Raw genomic sequence first — 15,545 nt, forward strand, 5'->3', positions numbered from 1 at the left:
TCATCTTTTGGTGTGTGGACATCAAATAAAAAAGAGAAAAGAGCCAATATTAAATATCCTTCAGATATAACATTTTATTCACAGGATAAATAAAGTAAAGTAAAATAAAATAAAATAAATTAAGTAAAATAAAATAAAAAGTATTTTTGCAGAATTTCCAGCAAAATATCTACATAATATATAATAAAAATAAAAAAATAAATACCTTAAATACCTTTCAGGTATAACATTTTAATCCACTGGATAAAATAAAACAAAATAATGTTTTTTTTTGTTAAATTTCCAGCAAAATGTCTACATAATATATAATATGAAGTGTATAAAAATTTTAAAATTTTGTTATTTCACAAACACCTATGACGCATGATATTTTATACAGACAGTCTTAACCACAGGGATGTTAGTTTTTCATAATATAATTATGACTGTTTTATGTTATTAGTTATATTGTTTAGATACGTTTCTTTTTAATCTGTTACATAATGAAATTGAATTGATGGCAAATTTTTGAACTGATTCAAAAATTTGCCATCATTTCAGTTTTTTTCAAATAATCATCTTTTGACTAGTGGACATCAAGTAAAAGGAGAAAAGATTCAAACGATATTAAATAGATAAACAGTTATAACATTTTAATTCACTGGATAATTTATAGCATTACATGCTTATTAAAATATAAAGTATTTTCAATTTCCAGCAAAATATCTTCATGATATATGTAATACAAAATGTTTAAAATTTTGAAAAATGATGCACGACTTCGTCATACCACAAATCCCTGTGACACATGATATTTTATAGACAGTCTTAACCACAGGGATGTCTTTCATAATATAATTACCATCTGAATTCACCTCGTAAAAAAGCATGCCCTTCCCAAATGCTTTACATAACCCCGATTTGCATCTACAACATGATGTTCAAATCGTATTCCTTTGGCACGCTTTCAGTCTGGAAGCATATCGGAGCGGCGCATTATGGCAGCGCGTCCGCGTCCGCGACACGCTTGGAGAGCCACGGGACGCGGGCCGCGCTCAATCCCGACAGTAGATGGCAGCAGCCCAAGAAAGCTGATCCCGTCGGGTTCACCACTACTCTGCCTCTCAGTTGTGCAGCAGCACTCGCAGCGGAGGCAGCGGTGGTTTGAGGGACGTCCAATGAAACAGAAGAGCCGCCAGCTGCTCCTTTCGACTTTTGCGCGTAGCCTGTCCTCCGCACCCGGAGACAGCACGTTCTGAAACCGCCATGGAAGACAAATCCAATTCGTTCTCGAGCAACAAAGAGGAGAAAGCGGATGGGAATAATGTGTTCCAGAGGCAAGACTCGATCTTGAAGAACAGCATGGGGAGCCAGAACATGAAAGACCACGGCAACTCAGTGGGTGCTAAGGGGGACCGGGAAGAAACCATGGTCGGCTTTGACGATATAGACGCCGCGTCCAGGCAATACGGGTTTATGCAGCGGCAATTTGGAGCCATGATGCAGCCCGGGGTGAATAAGTTCTCCTTGCGGATGTTCGGGAGTCAGAAAGCCGTGGAGAAAGAGCAGGAGAGAGTGCAGACGGCTGGATATTGGATCATTCACCCCTATAGTGATTTTAGGTAAGGAGTGTGGAAAGTCACCTTCCCACGCACACTCAGGTCACAGCAAAATGGGCTCTGCGTGCGCCGCGCGCCGCGTTTGCGCTCGTTTTGCGTGGCGTTTCGGGGAACCACAACCTGAACGCACGCAATGCCCTTGGCACGAGCAGGGGTGAATGTCATCTCGGTGAATAAACGGCACGCCGCTCATCATGGGACGTCTCCGACCTGCCATCGTTGGGCATTCATTCTGCTGTTGTGTAAGACGTGTGTGCTGCTGGTGCGCGCAGGGAATGATGCACCACTCTTTGGCATTGTAAACACATAGCTCTTAGTGTCTGCCGTGAACGAGGGTGGCTGCGAGATCACGTCTTGTTTTCACGCAGAAGCACGCGGATTATTCTATTGTTTTATCTCGTGGCTCTCTATGATCCCGTGTGGCTCTCACCAGGTAACAGCCCATGCCAATTTTAGCGCTGGGACAGTTGATCTAAAGCAGTTTAACGCTAATCGCGTTAGTCAGGTGAATGGAGGGGATTTTCAAACCCAGTGCCCCCCCACTAGAATGTGTCATGTACAACTTGACTAGCCAATCTACTTCAAATGAGACTGCTACGGATAAAGAATTGACCATTTTACAGTACATTGTTGGCAAATAGCTTGTTAGGAGGGAATTATTACATCAACAACAGCATAATATCGTATTGTTATGCATCATTTGGAGTTTGTCGGTCCACTTGGTTGTTTGAAGTCTCCAGTTAGTTTCTCACCCCATTGCGCAATGTAGACAGATAGATAGATAGATAGATAGATAGATAGACAGACTGGCAGGTGGATGGATAAATTAATATATATACTGCAAAAATGTCAAAAAAGGTTAGCTGTGGTTTACCTCACCATATATGGTAAAAAATACATTATGTTTTTTATAAGTATCCCAGAATTCTCTTTGTGCATAAACCACCACATTTTCTCTTATTTTTATTTGTCATAGTTGTTGGAGAGTCTAATTTTGATGAACTTCAAGTTATCATATGACTTATTTTCTGTATATTTTACAGTAACAAATGTTTTACTGAAAAGTAACACAATATATGAATAGAACAAATAGGTTAGTATATAAACATCATCATTTCATGACATACAGTTAAAAATGATAGATCCTACAGTCAGCAAAATGCTTGAAACATCAGAAATCATGTTTTTACTGTAACGTTCTTGCAACCACAGCTGCCAGTTTTTACCATAATTGCATAGATAAACATTTTTGTGTATTTTTACAGAGTAGACTGTCAGTTTTTGCAGTTGGAGTTGGTTAGTCCACTTGGAGGTTTAAAGTCTCTGGTTTCTCACTTCGTTACGCCAGTATAGACAGATGGATGGATGGATAGACAGATAGATAGATGGATAGATAGATAGATAGATAGATAGATGCAAAGCAGAAAGAATGGCGTGTCTGATCATTATAGTTTCAGCCTGTAACGCTCTCCATGGTGCTGAAAACAGCTCCACGCTGTCCATGAATGTGGAGAACTCTATCCCGTACAGGGTCATTAGCTCGACTCCCACCTGTCTCACTGTTTTATTTATCCCATGTACATGATGTACTTTGCTTTGGCATATCATGTGTAACATGTAGTAGTAAAACAACTCCCAACTCCCAACTCCCAACAAGATGTTGCACTCCCAAGGCACTAACTACCAAAGCATGGTTGTTCCTAATATGCAGTCCATTTTTACATGTCTCAAATATACTGATTAAAATAATATTAGAATTATCACAGTAAACAACTAACATTATCAGGTTTATTATAGTTAACTAAAACCTCAAATAAATAATAAAAAACTGACATGCAACAAAATGACAATTTTAGCTAAAATAAAAATGGAAAATGGAAAACAAAAACTAATTAGAAATAATGGTAACACTTTACAATAAGGTTCATTAGTTGACATTAGTTTACTACATTAGGTAACGAACTAAGAATGAACAATACTTCTTCAGCATTTATTAATCTTAGTTAATGTTAATATTAACATTTACTAATGCATTATTAAAAAAGTTGTGCTTATTAATATTAGTTAATGCATTGTAAATTAACAATGAATGACTGTATTTTCATTAACTAACATTAACAAAGATTAATAAATACTGTAATAAATGTATTGTTCATTGTTCATTCGTGTTAGTTAATACATTAATGTTAATTAATGGAACCTTATTGTAAAGTGTTACTGAAATAATAATAATAATAATAAAACTATAATCATATCTCAGTGATTACAATATTGTAGTTAACTGAAGGGGTGAATTTTAAATAATTGCACTACTTCAGTTTGAGAAAATGCAATTTTTGTCATGTTTCTGCGTGCATTATAAAACGGATAGTTCCAGTCCTTGATTCTGGTTGAACATTTGAAGCCGTTGTAAATTACTCTACAAACATACACCTTTGTTTACTTTTGGGTTTTGCTTGGCAACCACAACTGTTCCTGAGGAACTACATTGTTTAGTGGAAGAATACTGTTTTTATTTATATCATTACACTTTATTTGCTCTGTTTTATTTTGTGAAAACTTACTACATATATGGAACAACCATTTTATAAAAGCAGTAACCCCCGTGAAGCCGTGGTTTACAGTGAATTTATAACAGCTAAGGGAGTTTTAACAATGCCTCTTAGCTGTTATAAATTCACTGTAAACCACGGCTTCTTGGCGCTTATTGCTTTAATTTATTTTGGAAGATTCCAAATGTTTCTGTGATTTTTCCAAATGTTTCAAACAAATCACGTTTTCATGGAAATATTGTTTAAAATCAGCCTAGCAGTTTTTCCTGTGTCCTCAATGCCACTTTACATCATGTTAGTCTTGTAAAATCCCTTTAACTAACAAAAGCAATGACATCTTCCCTCAGGATGTGACATAGTTGTCTTGTCTCTAAAACATTCCATCCTGTTTAATATAAGAATATTTTAAAAAGATGTTTAATATGTACTAAATCAAAGTCAACATTATGTAAATAAATTAAAAAAAAAAAAAAAAACACCCATGTTAGAAGGAGACTTGGCAAAATGGCCACATCTGTTCAGTAGTGTGTAAATAATTAAGTCATAATGAATTAATATTAAAGTGCCAGAGCAAGTCCAAAGCTAATTTCTCAAGTAAAAGTCTGGTGTACCTTAGAAGTATGTAATGACAACACAAGCATATCCATTATTTTTGACGTCACATAGGTCAGCCAGTACAGCACCATACAAATGACCCATTATGTCTGCAGGAAGTCCATTTCTACTGCAACTACTACGTGACATTTAGCTGATGTTTTTATGCGATGCGACTCACAGTACACTTATTACAGGAACCCCCCCCCCCCCCGGAGCAACATGTCTCGCTCAAGAGCACAATGGGGATAGTTCACGGATTTAATCCTACAACCTTTCAGGTCTTTAACCGCTAGGCTACGCCACCCCTGAAACAGATCAGAATGGTTTGTGTAAAGCCCTCCAACATCAGAGCAGGGATGAAAGAAGGTGAGATCGGATTAGATGTCCAACACACACTGAACGAGATTAACATCGTTCTGAACCCTGTGATGTAACGTGATTGACCTTTCTGCCGTAATGTACAAAGGACACGGATGCTTAGCAATCATATACATACTGTATGATATAAAACTTATTACGGAGGTCATTTTGAGAATTCAGTAGTTAAAGTTGAACTGTGTACATTTTTTGATGTCAGAATACAGAAAAAAATATTTTTCCTAAAAAAAGTGAATGTGAAAAAAAGGATCTGTGGCACTTTTAAAACATTAAGATGATTGGGCATTTCAATTCAGCAACACTATCTCAACCAGTGGAGTGTTTTGGAGGCGTGGCTATTTGTTTGACTGACCAATGATAGGGGGAGTGTTCTGGAAACTTGCTTAAAAAGAAAATTGTTGAAAGCGGATCGGACCGAGCACCAAAACACACTTCTAGCCAATCAGCAGTAAGGGGCGTGTCCACTCATGATGGGGGAGGTGCCTGTGTTGCATAGCATGTTTGTGAATTTGGGGGTGGAGCTACCAAGATAGAGGTGTAGTCCTTTAGGGTAGGGGCGTGTTTGTTTTGGTGATTGATCAAATCAAATATCAACAGCATTTCTCAGAAATCACTTACTGCATCTTTAAGGTACAAAGACCTTTTTAACCGGTTGACATTTCTGCATAAACCTGACATCACAGATGATTTGAAAACGTTATTTTAAAAAACGACCATAATTCATGAGGAGTGTTATTACTGTATGCAAAAATAAAATTATTAAAAGTCATTTTTGCTTGCTGAAATATAAGTATTAGATGAAAAACTTAAATGAAAACTAGAAATGTTGACTTGGCAACAAACTGAAATAAAATAAGCTGAAGAATTATAATTGCGTAAATGGAAATTTAAGAAAAGCTAAACATAAATAATTTTAAAAATTAATAATACAAATTAAAAATACATAACAAAATGACTAAAACTTACATAAAAACAAATGAAAAAAGAAATGTTGCCTTGGAAGCTGAATTAAAATAAGTTTGAAGCAAAAAATGAAAAAATGAAGCAAAACACAAATAATTTACACTAAACAATAATAAAAATGACAGAAGCACATAAAACGACTAAAGCTTAAATTAAAATTTACATGAAAACTTATTTAAAAAATATAAAAAAATAAATAAATAAAAAAACATTTGAAATGTCGCCTTTAAAGCTGAAATAAACTAAGTTGAAGTACTAAAATTACTAAAACAGAAGTCAAATATAAAGAAAATAAATAATTGAAACAAAAAAATAAATAAAAATGACAGAAGCACATAAAACAACTAAAGCTTAAATTAAAAATTACATGAAAACGTATTTAAAAATGTAAAAAAAAGAAAAAAATATAATAAATGTCACCTTTGAAGCTGAAATAAAATAAGTTAAATGCTAAATACTAACACTAAAATGACAAAACAGAAGTAAAAATTTAGCAAAACACAAATAATGTAAACAAAAAACGAATAAAAATGATAGAAGCACATAAACGACTAAAGCTTAAATAAAAATTTAAATGAAAACTTATTTTAAAAAGTTTTAAAAAATTAGAAATGTTGCATTTGAAGCTGAAATAATATTAATAAAAAAACAAAATAAAATTACTAAAACAGAAGTAAAAATAAAGCAAAACAAATAAGTCAAAGTTCTAAAATTGCTAAAATAATGAAGCAAAAGAATAATAATGTAAACAAAAGCTAAAATTTCCGTAAAAATGAAATATAAAAAAGCTGGGAAAAAAAAGACATACAACAGTTTATAAATAATACTACAGCATATCAATACTGAAACAACTTTATGAGCAGGCAAAAGGCATCTAGTCTTTAATTAAATGAATTCAGTGACTAGCAACTTCATAGCATTCTAAGATGGCCATGCTTCAGTTCTGCAGGTGGTAAACACGATATTGAGCCTTTGATCGCACTTGCCAAATAGGCTTTACATCAAAGAGAGAAGCAGAAAGGAGAAAACAGGTGAGAAAGAGAAAACAGAAGATACGGAGAGAGAGATGGTGGACGGAAAGAAAAATGAAGTGAATAGGAGTCGTTATTACTTCTAATGGCCAAAAGCCTGAACCGTGTGATACTAGCTACACTTGGCAGGCTTTGGTATCGTCTGCTCATTTACAATGGCTTTTCTTTCTCACCCACACTGGCTGCTCTTTTGTTTCTAAGCTTTTTTGTGAGATTTGCTCATTTTCTTCCAATAACGTCCCAGCCGTGAACCGAAACATTTGGAACCGGCAACACCGCATGAGTGACAACAGCATTCACGGGTGTTGTTTTGGTTTTGAAGCATTAGGAAACTCAATATCTCAATGTGGTTCTTTAAAGATTAATAGGAGGTTAGTAAGATTCATTATTCATTGTTTTCAGAAAGGGCGCATGCTTGACTTGATGTGGCCTGAGCTCTTTTGTCATCAGCTTTTGTCACGCGTGACTCAGTCGTATGTTTCTTTTATCGCTCGTCCATATTGCATGTCATCTGTCTCTTGCTTTCCCTGTTCGTCCAGCCTATGGCTGTGGTTGCAATTCTTCACCGAGGAAAGGAAAATCTATGGCAGATCTCCAGACGCGACTGACGTCACCTTCCCAGAATTCCGTCGCCGTTTCGAGTGACTTTGTGCGTGTTTTCTTCTTTTTTTTTTTCTAGTGGCAGGATTTATCAGGTAACGGATGAGCTCGGGTCAAATCTCTGGCTTATAAATTAATCACACAGGTTGTGGAAAAGCAGGATTTGTATGTGAGCAGATTCCTTCTCCCTATCAAACGGCCTCTGATTTCTAAACCCAGATTAACCTCTATTTTTAGGGGCATGCAAGTTTGTCTTGCATTATTGATGATTTTTGCTGTTGCTTTTTGGAGGCTCGTCTCAAAGACGTGTCCCAAAGTCTAATGAAGGTCTTTGTGAGTGCGTGTCTCACTTTTTCCAAATTGATGCCCCTTGGTACTCCTTAAATAGCCCAAGTCTGTGTTTTTTTATTCAGATACAATGCTGAAGAACGCCCAATTTATGAATGCAGTGTGACTGCAGAGCTCTGCAAACAGGCCACAGCAAGTTATCTATCTATCTATCTATCTAGCATAAAAAATAGGACTATAGGACTACTTCAGAGGACTTGTTATACATATCTTTTGTATATGAAATATATACTTCCTGACTATACATTATTTGGATTATTAGTCAAAAAAAAATTAAATCTGATTTTGTTGCATAGATGTGAATAAAAATAATATATTGATATTTAATACTAATACATTTTATGTCCAATTTTAATGTGTTACTTTCAAAAAAAGTGTGGTTATTTTATCTGCTTGCATTTTAAAATTCAGTATCATTAAAATTATCATTACAAAATTATTTTACATTATTTAATAAAATAATGAATAATAATTACAAATAATTTATGGCGAAGTGAATTGGCCGGTTGACATTTCTGCATTATTTTAAAAAGGGACCGGAAATTTGTTATTTTAATTTTAAAAAGTGACCATAATTCATGAGGAGTGTTATTACTGTACACAAAAAAATATGTATATATATATATTTTTTTTTAACCGAAATATAAGTATTAGATTAAAAACTAGTGAAAATTTGAAATGTTGCCTTGGTAACTAATTAAAATCAAATAAGTTAAAAAATAATACTTTACTGAAAAACTGAAAATAAAGCTAAACATAAATAATTAAAAAATAATACAAATGAAAAATACACCATAAAATGACTAAAACTTAAATGTAAAAATTGTTCAAGAAAATGAGAAATGTCGACTCGAGTCTGAAATAAAATATGTTGAAGTAATAAAATTACTAAAACAGAAACAAAAATAAAGCAAAACTAATATTTTAAACAAACGAAAAAATGACAGAAGCACATAAAGTGACTAAAGCTTTAACTAAAATGTACACAAAAACTTGCTAATAAAAACTGAAATAAAATAAGTTGACGTTTTAAAGTGACTAAAACATAAATAAAAATTAAGCAAAACAAATCATTCGAAACAAAAATAATATTAATGAAAAATACATAAAATGTCTAAAATTTACATGAAAACCTAAACGTAAAAAATGTTCACAGAAATTTGAAATGTCGCCTTTGAATCTGAAAAAAACAAACTGAAGTACTAAAATGACTAAAAGAGAAATAAAAATAAAACAAAACAAATAATTTAAACACAAAAAACAATAAAAATGACAAAAGCACATAAAATGACTAAAGCTTAAACTAAAATTTACTAAAAAAATTTGACTTGTTGCCTGAAAAAAAGTAGGGCTGTCAAATGATTTATTATGCAATTAATTGCATACAGAATAAAAGTCTGCCGAATATATGTGTGTTTACTGTGTGTAATTATTATGCATATATGAATACAAACACATTCATGTATATATTTAAAAAAATATTTACAAGTTTATGTATTTATTATAATTTGTATATAATTTATGTTATATAAATAAAAATATTTTGTACATAAATAACATATTTCTCTCAAACATATACTTTAATTTGTGTGTATTTATATATACATAATAACTACACATAGTACACACACATATATTAGAAAAACTCAAACTTTCATTTTGTATGCGAATAATCACAATTAATCATTTGACAGCCCTAAAAATAAGTTCTTAAATTACTAAAACATAAATAAAAATGAAGGATAACAATAATAATGTAAACAAAAAGGAATACAACTGGCAAAATTATTTTATATTATTTAATAAAATAATAAATAATTATTAAAAAAACATTTATTATTATTATATATATATATATATATAGTTTTATGAGAGTTGCAGTCTTCCAAATTGTTCATTTGAGTCTAATCTTTTCAGTGACTTGAGTTCATTGAGTTCATTGAGTTCATTGAGTTCATAAAACCGAATCATTAATTCACAATGCAGACTGATTCAGTTATTAAATTCAACTCACTGACTCCATTTTTAAGTGAACACATCATTATTAGGAAAACAACTAAATGACTTCAAAATGCATGATTCTTTTTAATTTGGAGCTTGAGTCTGATTCACTTTCATTACATGAAGTCTGAAATAAGATTAGCATACGCATACTGTAAATAAATGGCAAAAATGTCATTTTTGTGTACATTACCCCTTTAAAGAACTCCATTCCACACTGAGCTGAAGTTGTAGCCACTGTAGAGAGACAGAAAAGCGCATTCGACCATATACAACCATTGTGTCGGGGTCACGTCCTCTATGCTCATCTTTAGTATTCACCAGCGGGACAGATGGTCACATGGCAACCATCCCACCTCTGACAATACAGCCTGTCTGTCATTCGGTTGTCAAGGCTACAGTTACAAAAGCAAAACGGCCTGTCAAACCTCTCTCAATACGAGTACTCGATATACCTCCACACACCATTCATCAACAGCTATACTGCAAATAATGAATTCTTTCATCTTTTTAAAGCTCCCAAAAGTAAAAATAACCAAGGCGGATATTATTAACCAAAGATGCCTGTTTGGACCGAAGCACAGACAATTATTTGATATTGGATCGGTAGGTATTTATAAAGCAAGGCCGAGAGCTTTTCGCATTTGCTCAGATCCATTACAGCCAAGTGCGTCGGCCTCATCTGAGGCACCGGCCAGGGGTTTTTAGCATGAGATAGGATTCTTGAAAGCATCTATTTTAGTTCATGGATGTATGCCGTTATCAGCGGCCAGGACATTTTGTGTGGTTCTCTAGGCCAGCCCGGCGCCCGTCAAAATACGTCTGGCTTTGGTTTTTACAAGATACAGGAGCTACATTAATGCAATTATAGTATGTGCGCATGTACAGTACACTGACCTCTGAACATTTCAGCGTTGCAAAAAAATCTCTTCTATTGTCTGCTGGATTTAGTGTTCAGAGAGCTGACTCATGTCTGCTCACGGCAGACAGAAAAACTGGCTATTTTTCACTTTGTGCTGAGGAAGATTTCTTCACATTAGGTGGCATGAGTAATACCACCAGCGTAGCAGTGTTTGCTAATTACTTCGCTTGTGTTTGATTTGGCTTGTTGTCAAACATTAGATTAGCACTTGCGAACGACAATAAAAGTCTTTTACCTGTGCTAAACAGACATCTAGAAAAAAAACATTCATTTTCGACTACATTTTTATATGCATTGCAAAATCTGTAGCCATTTCAGGGACAACACTGCGAGATGAAAATGGAGGCTGACTGACATTTCGTTGCTTATCAGAAGCATTTTCTAAATAGTAATCTAAAAATAAATTAATAATTGCGAAAACCAAACAGTGATATTTTGATGACTGAGTAAGTGTGCAAAAACATTTTCCTTTTTTCTCCCTCACATTTGTAATGAATTTAATAAGCAGACAGTCCAAATTCTGCCATTTTGTCCTTTAATTCTTCACATGTCTATTTAGCACTGGGTGTCTTGTTACGTAACAATGAAGGTTTGAAATCATAATGCGATTCTTCTCGCTGTAGTTGTGTGCTGCATCTTCTGCCAAGCAACTGAAAATCTCTCACGAGTTTAGAGCTCTGGTGAAGAGAGAAAATAAAGGACATATTGAGACTGCAGACTATCACAAATTATATTTTATAATAATTTTGTGAGCTTTTCAACATGTGACTGTAAAGTTTTACATTTATGTTTGTATAACATCTGCTTAGTGTTTTTTATATACTGTAAGCTGATGAAGAAAAGTCCGGTGATACATGCTCATAACTGATAACGCCAATATTTTTAATTATATTATAAAAAATACTGAGAAAATCGCCTTTAAAGTTGTCCACCCTAAGTTACGAAAAATTACATTTTGATATATTTACAGTTGGACATTTACAAAACGTCTTCATGGAACGTGATATTTACTTAATATCGTAATGATTTATGGCATAAAAGAAAAATCAATAATTTTGACCCATACAATGTATTGTTGGTTATTACTACAAATATATCCCTAAGCTACTACTTATGACTGGTTTTGTGGTCCAGGGTCACTTTTGTCATTTTAACTGAACTTATGGCTGGTTGTGGTGCTTAAGATATTGTTGGTCATTCAGTGTTTCTGTAAAAAAAAAAAAAAAGTAACAATAATACTGATAAGATAATAGTGATAATACGAATTCTACTACTACTACTACTAATAATATAAAAGGCACTAAGGATTAATGAGCTACTGGAATATTCATGAATATTAATCACGTTGTCTGCGTTCGCTCGAACTGATTTGCTGAAATCAAAATAGGGACAATAATAAGTAAGCGCCAGCCAATGAGATTGCTGGATTTGTTTGTTCTTATCATTTCCGGTCAGGTATGTGAAATATTAGGCTAATAGACTAGACTAGTTATCTTAATTAATACTGCTCATATGTATCTTTACCACCTGTCAACTTTAGTTCGTCAAAATATTTTGCCCTTTCCTGGTAACTAAGTCCTTTATATGATTTAGCAGCTTCCACACATTTTTTTCCCATGGTTTAGACAGCGAAATTTAGCAGAACAACATATTCAGTAGTACATTAACCATGCAATCCATGCTGTTGTTTACATCCGAGTATCGCCACTGTCTGCGCATCCAGGTAACTGACTGAACCGTGATGTAAGTGCAAACCCTCTATTGCTTGTCCCATAAGGACACTAGTGGTACTGCATCAACAAACACCTCCAAACGGCTGCCGCGATTCCATTCACCCCTATGGTGGCTCCATTCACATGTTTTCAGAACACAAGCTAATTCCTGAGGGTTCAAGTGCTGCTGCCGTAGCAATTACAGCCTGTACCTTTAATTAGCTTTCTGCGTATTGTACAAGCAAAGCAGAATGTCGCTTGTAAACATACAGTACAACTCTCACATAGGAAAGGGAAACCCTCTCATGTTACAATCTCCCTCTTGCCTTTTCGGTCCTGTGGCTGTTTGCCTCCTCATCCAGAGAGCAAAGCGCGAGCCGTGCTGCGCTGTCACAGGGCGGCAATCCAGCAGGAAGTGTTGGCGGTGATATCAAAAACGACAGGGAAATGAGCTGTAGTGCATCGTGTGCGGACTGCAGGCGCGAGCTGTACTGATCGCTGAAGGAAGTCTGTTAGACAGGACCCAGAGAAACATCACAAATGTCTGAGGGCCGTCGCAATGAGGGCATTCCAGCAGAAAAGAGCAGGAATTTAATCTTGCCAGTCCTGCTAAATCATCTTCAAGCTGAACAGGGCACATTTTTCTGCTGTCGGGAATAGAATGCAGGATGGGAGGGAATGTGAAAGTGATTTTGAAGTGGTTGTAAAGTCAATTCATGGGTAAATCTTTGATAGATTTGGTAATGGAAATGGTCAAGTTATCCACCTGTTTCTTCAATGCGGAAGTAAGCCTATGGGTGAGCCTTCCGGCTCATTATCCGCTATAAGGAAATAGCGAGAAGAATAACATTGTGCAGTGAACGTTAAAACTGTTTGCACTACAAACCATCGTGCTCATAATTAAGATAATACATTAATATGGTAAGACACACCAATTTGCAAAATCATGCAGCAAAACGAACTGTTTTGTACAGCTAAAAATAGCTGGACACGGATGAGACCAAAAGCCAGACCCGCTCTTACGGGAAGAACCAGAAATACACTCATGCCTGCTGAAAAGACCCACAAATGTTTAGTTTTGGATGCTGATCTTAAGAATGAGATGCTGATGTATCCAAACCAGGAAATTCATGCCGGTCTAAGCTGGAGGGTTTCGTGCCATTTAGAAGTGAAAAGGGAATGCGTTATAAATCCAGTTTGAACTGAGGTAGCACACAGAAAGAAAAATTGCATTTCGAGTTTAGATTTAAGAAAATAGAATTGAATTTGAAATTCAATGAAAATCATGCATGTGCAACTGTATTTTTAAGTTCAAGACAAAATATTTTGTCAAAATAGTAAAAAGCCTTAAAATGTGAAGATTCAGTTTTTGAAATGCCACCAAAAGTTTTTTTTTTTAAACATTTTAAATAATAATGAATAATGTATAATGGAAGGTGTATACATTTTTGACAGTTTTTGAAATGCCACCAAAAGTTTAGAGTCAGTAAGTTTTTTTTTTTCTTTTAATGTTTTGAATAATGTTTATGCTCAAATAGGCTGCATTTATTTAATCAAAAATAGTTAAAAAAGTAATATTTTGAAATATTATTACAATTTTAAATTACTGTTATATTGTTGAATATAAATTTGAATATATTTTAAAGTATTATTATTATTTATTCTAGCATGGTAATTTGGTGCGCAATAAACATTTCTTAATATTATAAATGTTAAAAACAGTTGTTCTGCTTAATATTTTTGTGGAAACTGATTCATTTTTTTTAAGATTCTTAAATAGAAAGTTTTAAAAGAACATGATTTATTTAAAAAACATTTGTAATAATGTAAGTCCTTTTTACATACTTCCTCTATCTTTTGAACAGTATATGTATGTACCATATTTAATAAATCACCTTTTGTGGATCAGGGTACAAAAATACTTAATTTCCTAGAATGCATTTTATTGAGTTCTGTGAACACCTCTTCCTGTCATTCTAATTCATATTCCAATTAAATTTCCTGTGAGGTGTGGCCAAATGAGCTCAAATATTCACATATGAATCGAAAGGAAACCAATTTTTCAGTTCTAATTCTGCTCAATGCTACTAAGCTGGAGGAAAAAACATTTTTGCCTTAAAGTGGTCCTACTTTAACATGTTGCTTTCTGTGTCCCCCGCAGGTTCTACTGGGACTTGATAATGCTCATCATGATGATGGGAAATCTAATTATCATTCCTGTGGGAATTACCTTCTTTTCCGAGCAAACCACCACCAGCTGGCTCGTCTTCAACGTGGCCTCGGACACCATCTTCCTGGTGGACCTGGTTATGAACTTCCGAACGGGGATTGTGAACGAGGAGAGCTCGGAGATCATCCTGGACCCGAAGGTCATTAAGATGAACTACCTGAAGAGTTGGTTCGTGGTAGACTTCCTGTCCTCCATCCCGGTGGATTATATCTTTCTAATAGTGGAGAAAGGCTTTGATTCGGAGGTCTACAAGACGGCCCGAGCGCTGCGTATCGTACGCTTCACCAAAATCCTCAGCTTGCTCCGTCTTCTCAGGCTTTCACGCCTCATCAGATACATCCACCAGTGGGAGGAGGTGAGGGGACAGCGTGTGTATGAGTGTGTGAGTGAGTGAACAAACTATGACGCAGATGGCCTTTAGTAACACGTCTTGGATTTGTTAGCTTCCAATATGAAGAAAAGAAATGCTAGTTGACATTGTGCACGTTTAGGTGTGTGTGCATGTGGTAGACACAATTGACCCAAGGTGCTTTGAGCTCAGGTGTTGTTCTGCGGCACGCACCCCTCTCTGAGACCTCTGACGCACACTCTTTAGAGGTGGAGAGACTTATTT

The 15,545-nt window shown here is 34.9% G+C and overlaps 1 protein-coding gene across 1 annotated transcript in view; it reads left to right on the plus strand.

Annotated features, from left to right (window-relative positions):
• The first annotated feature begins 315 nt into the window (after positions 1–315).
• LOC127152303 (potassium/sodium hyperpolarization-activated cyclic nucleotide-gated channel 1) overlaps positions 316–15,545 on the plus strand; it is a 132,398-nt gene continuing 117,168 nt past the window's right edge. Inside the window, exons 1-2 of the mRNA XM_051092884.1 lie at positions 316–1,601; positions 14,864–15,287. Coding sequence (XP_050948841.1) covers positions 1,246–1,601; positions 14,864–15,287 — 780 coding nt within the window. The 5' untranslated portion in view covers positions 316–1,245. The remainder of the gene's footprint in view (positions 1,602–14,863; positions 15,288–15,545) is intronic.

The sequence above is a fragment of the Labeo rohita genome, chromosome 21 (genome assembly GCF_022985175.1).
Source record: "Labeo rohita strain BAU-BD-2019 chromosome 21, IGBB_LRoh.1.0, whole genome shotgun sequence".
In the NCBI taxonomy this organism is placed as follows: Eukaryota; Metazoa; Chordata; class Actinopteri; order Cypriniformes; family Cyprinidae; genus Labeo; species Labeo rohita.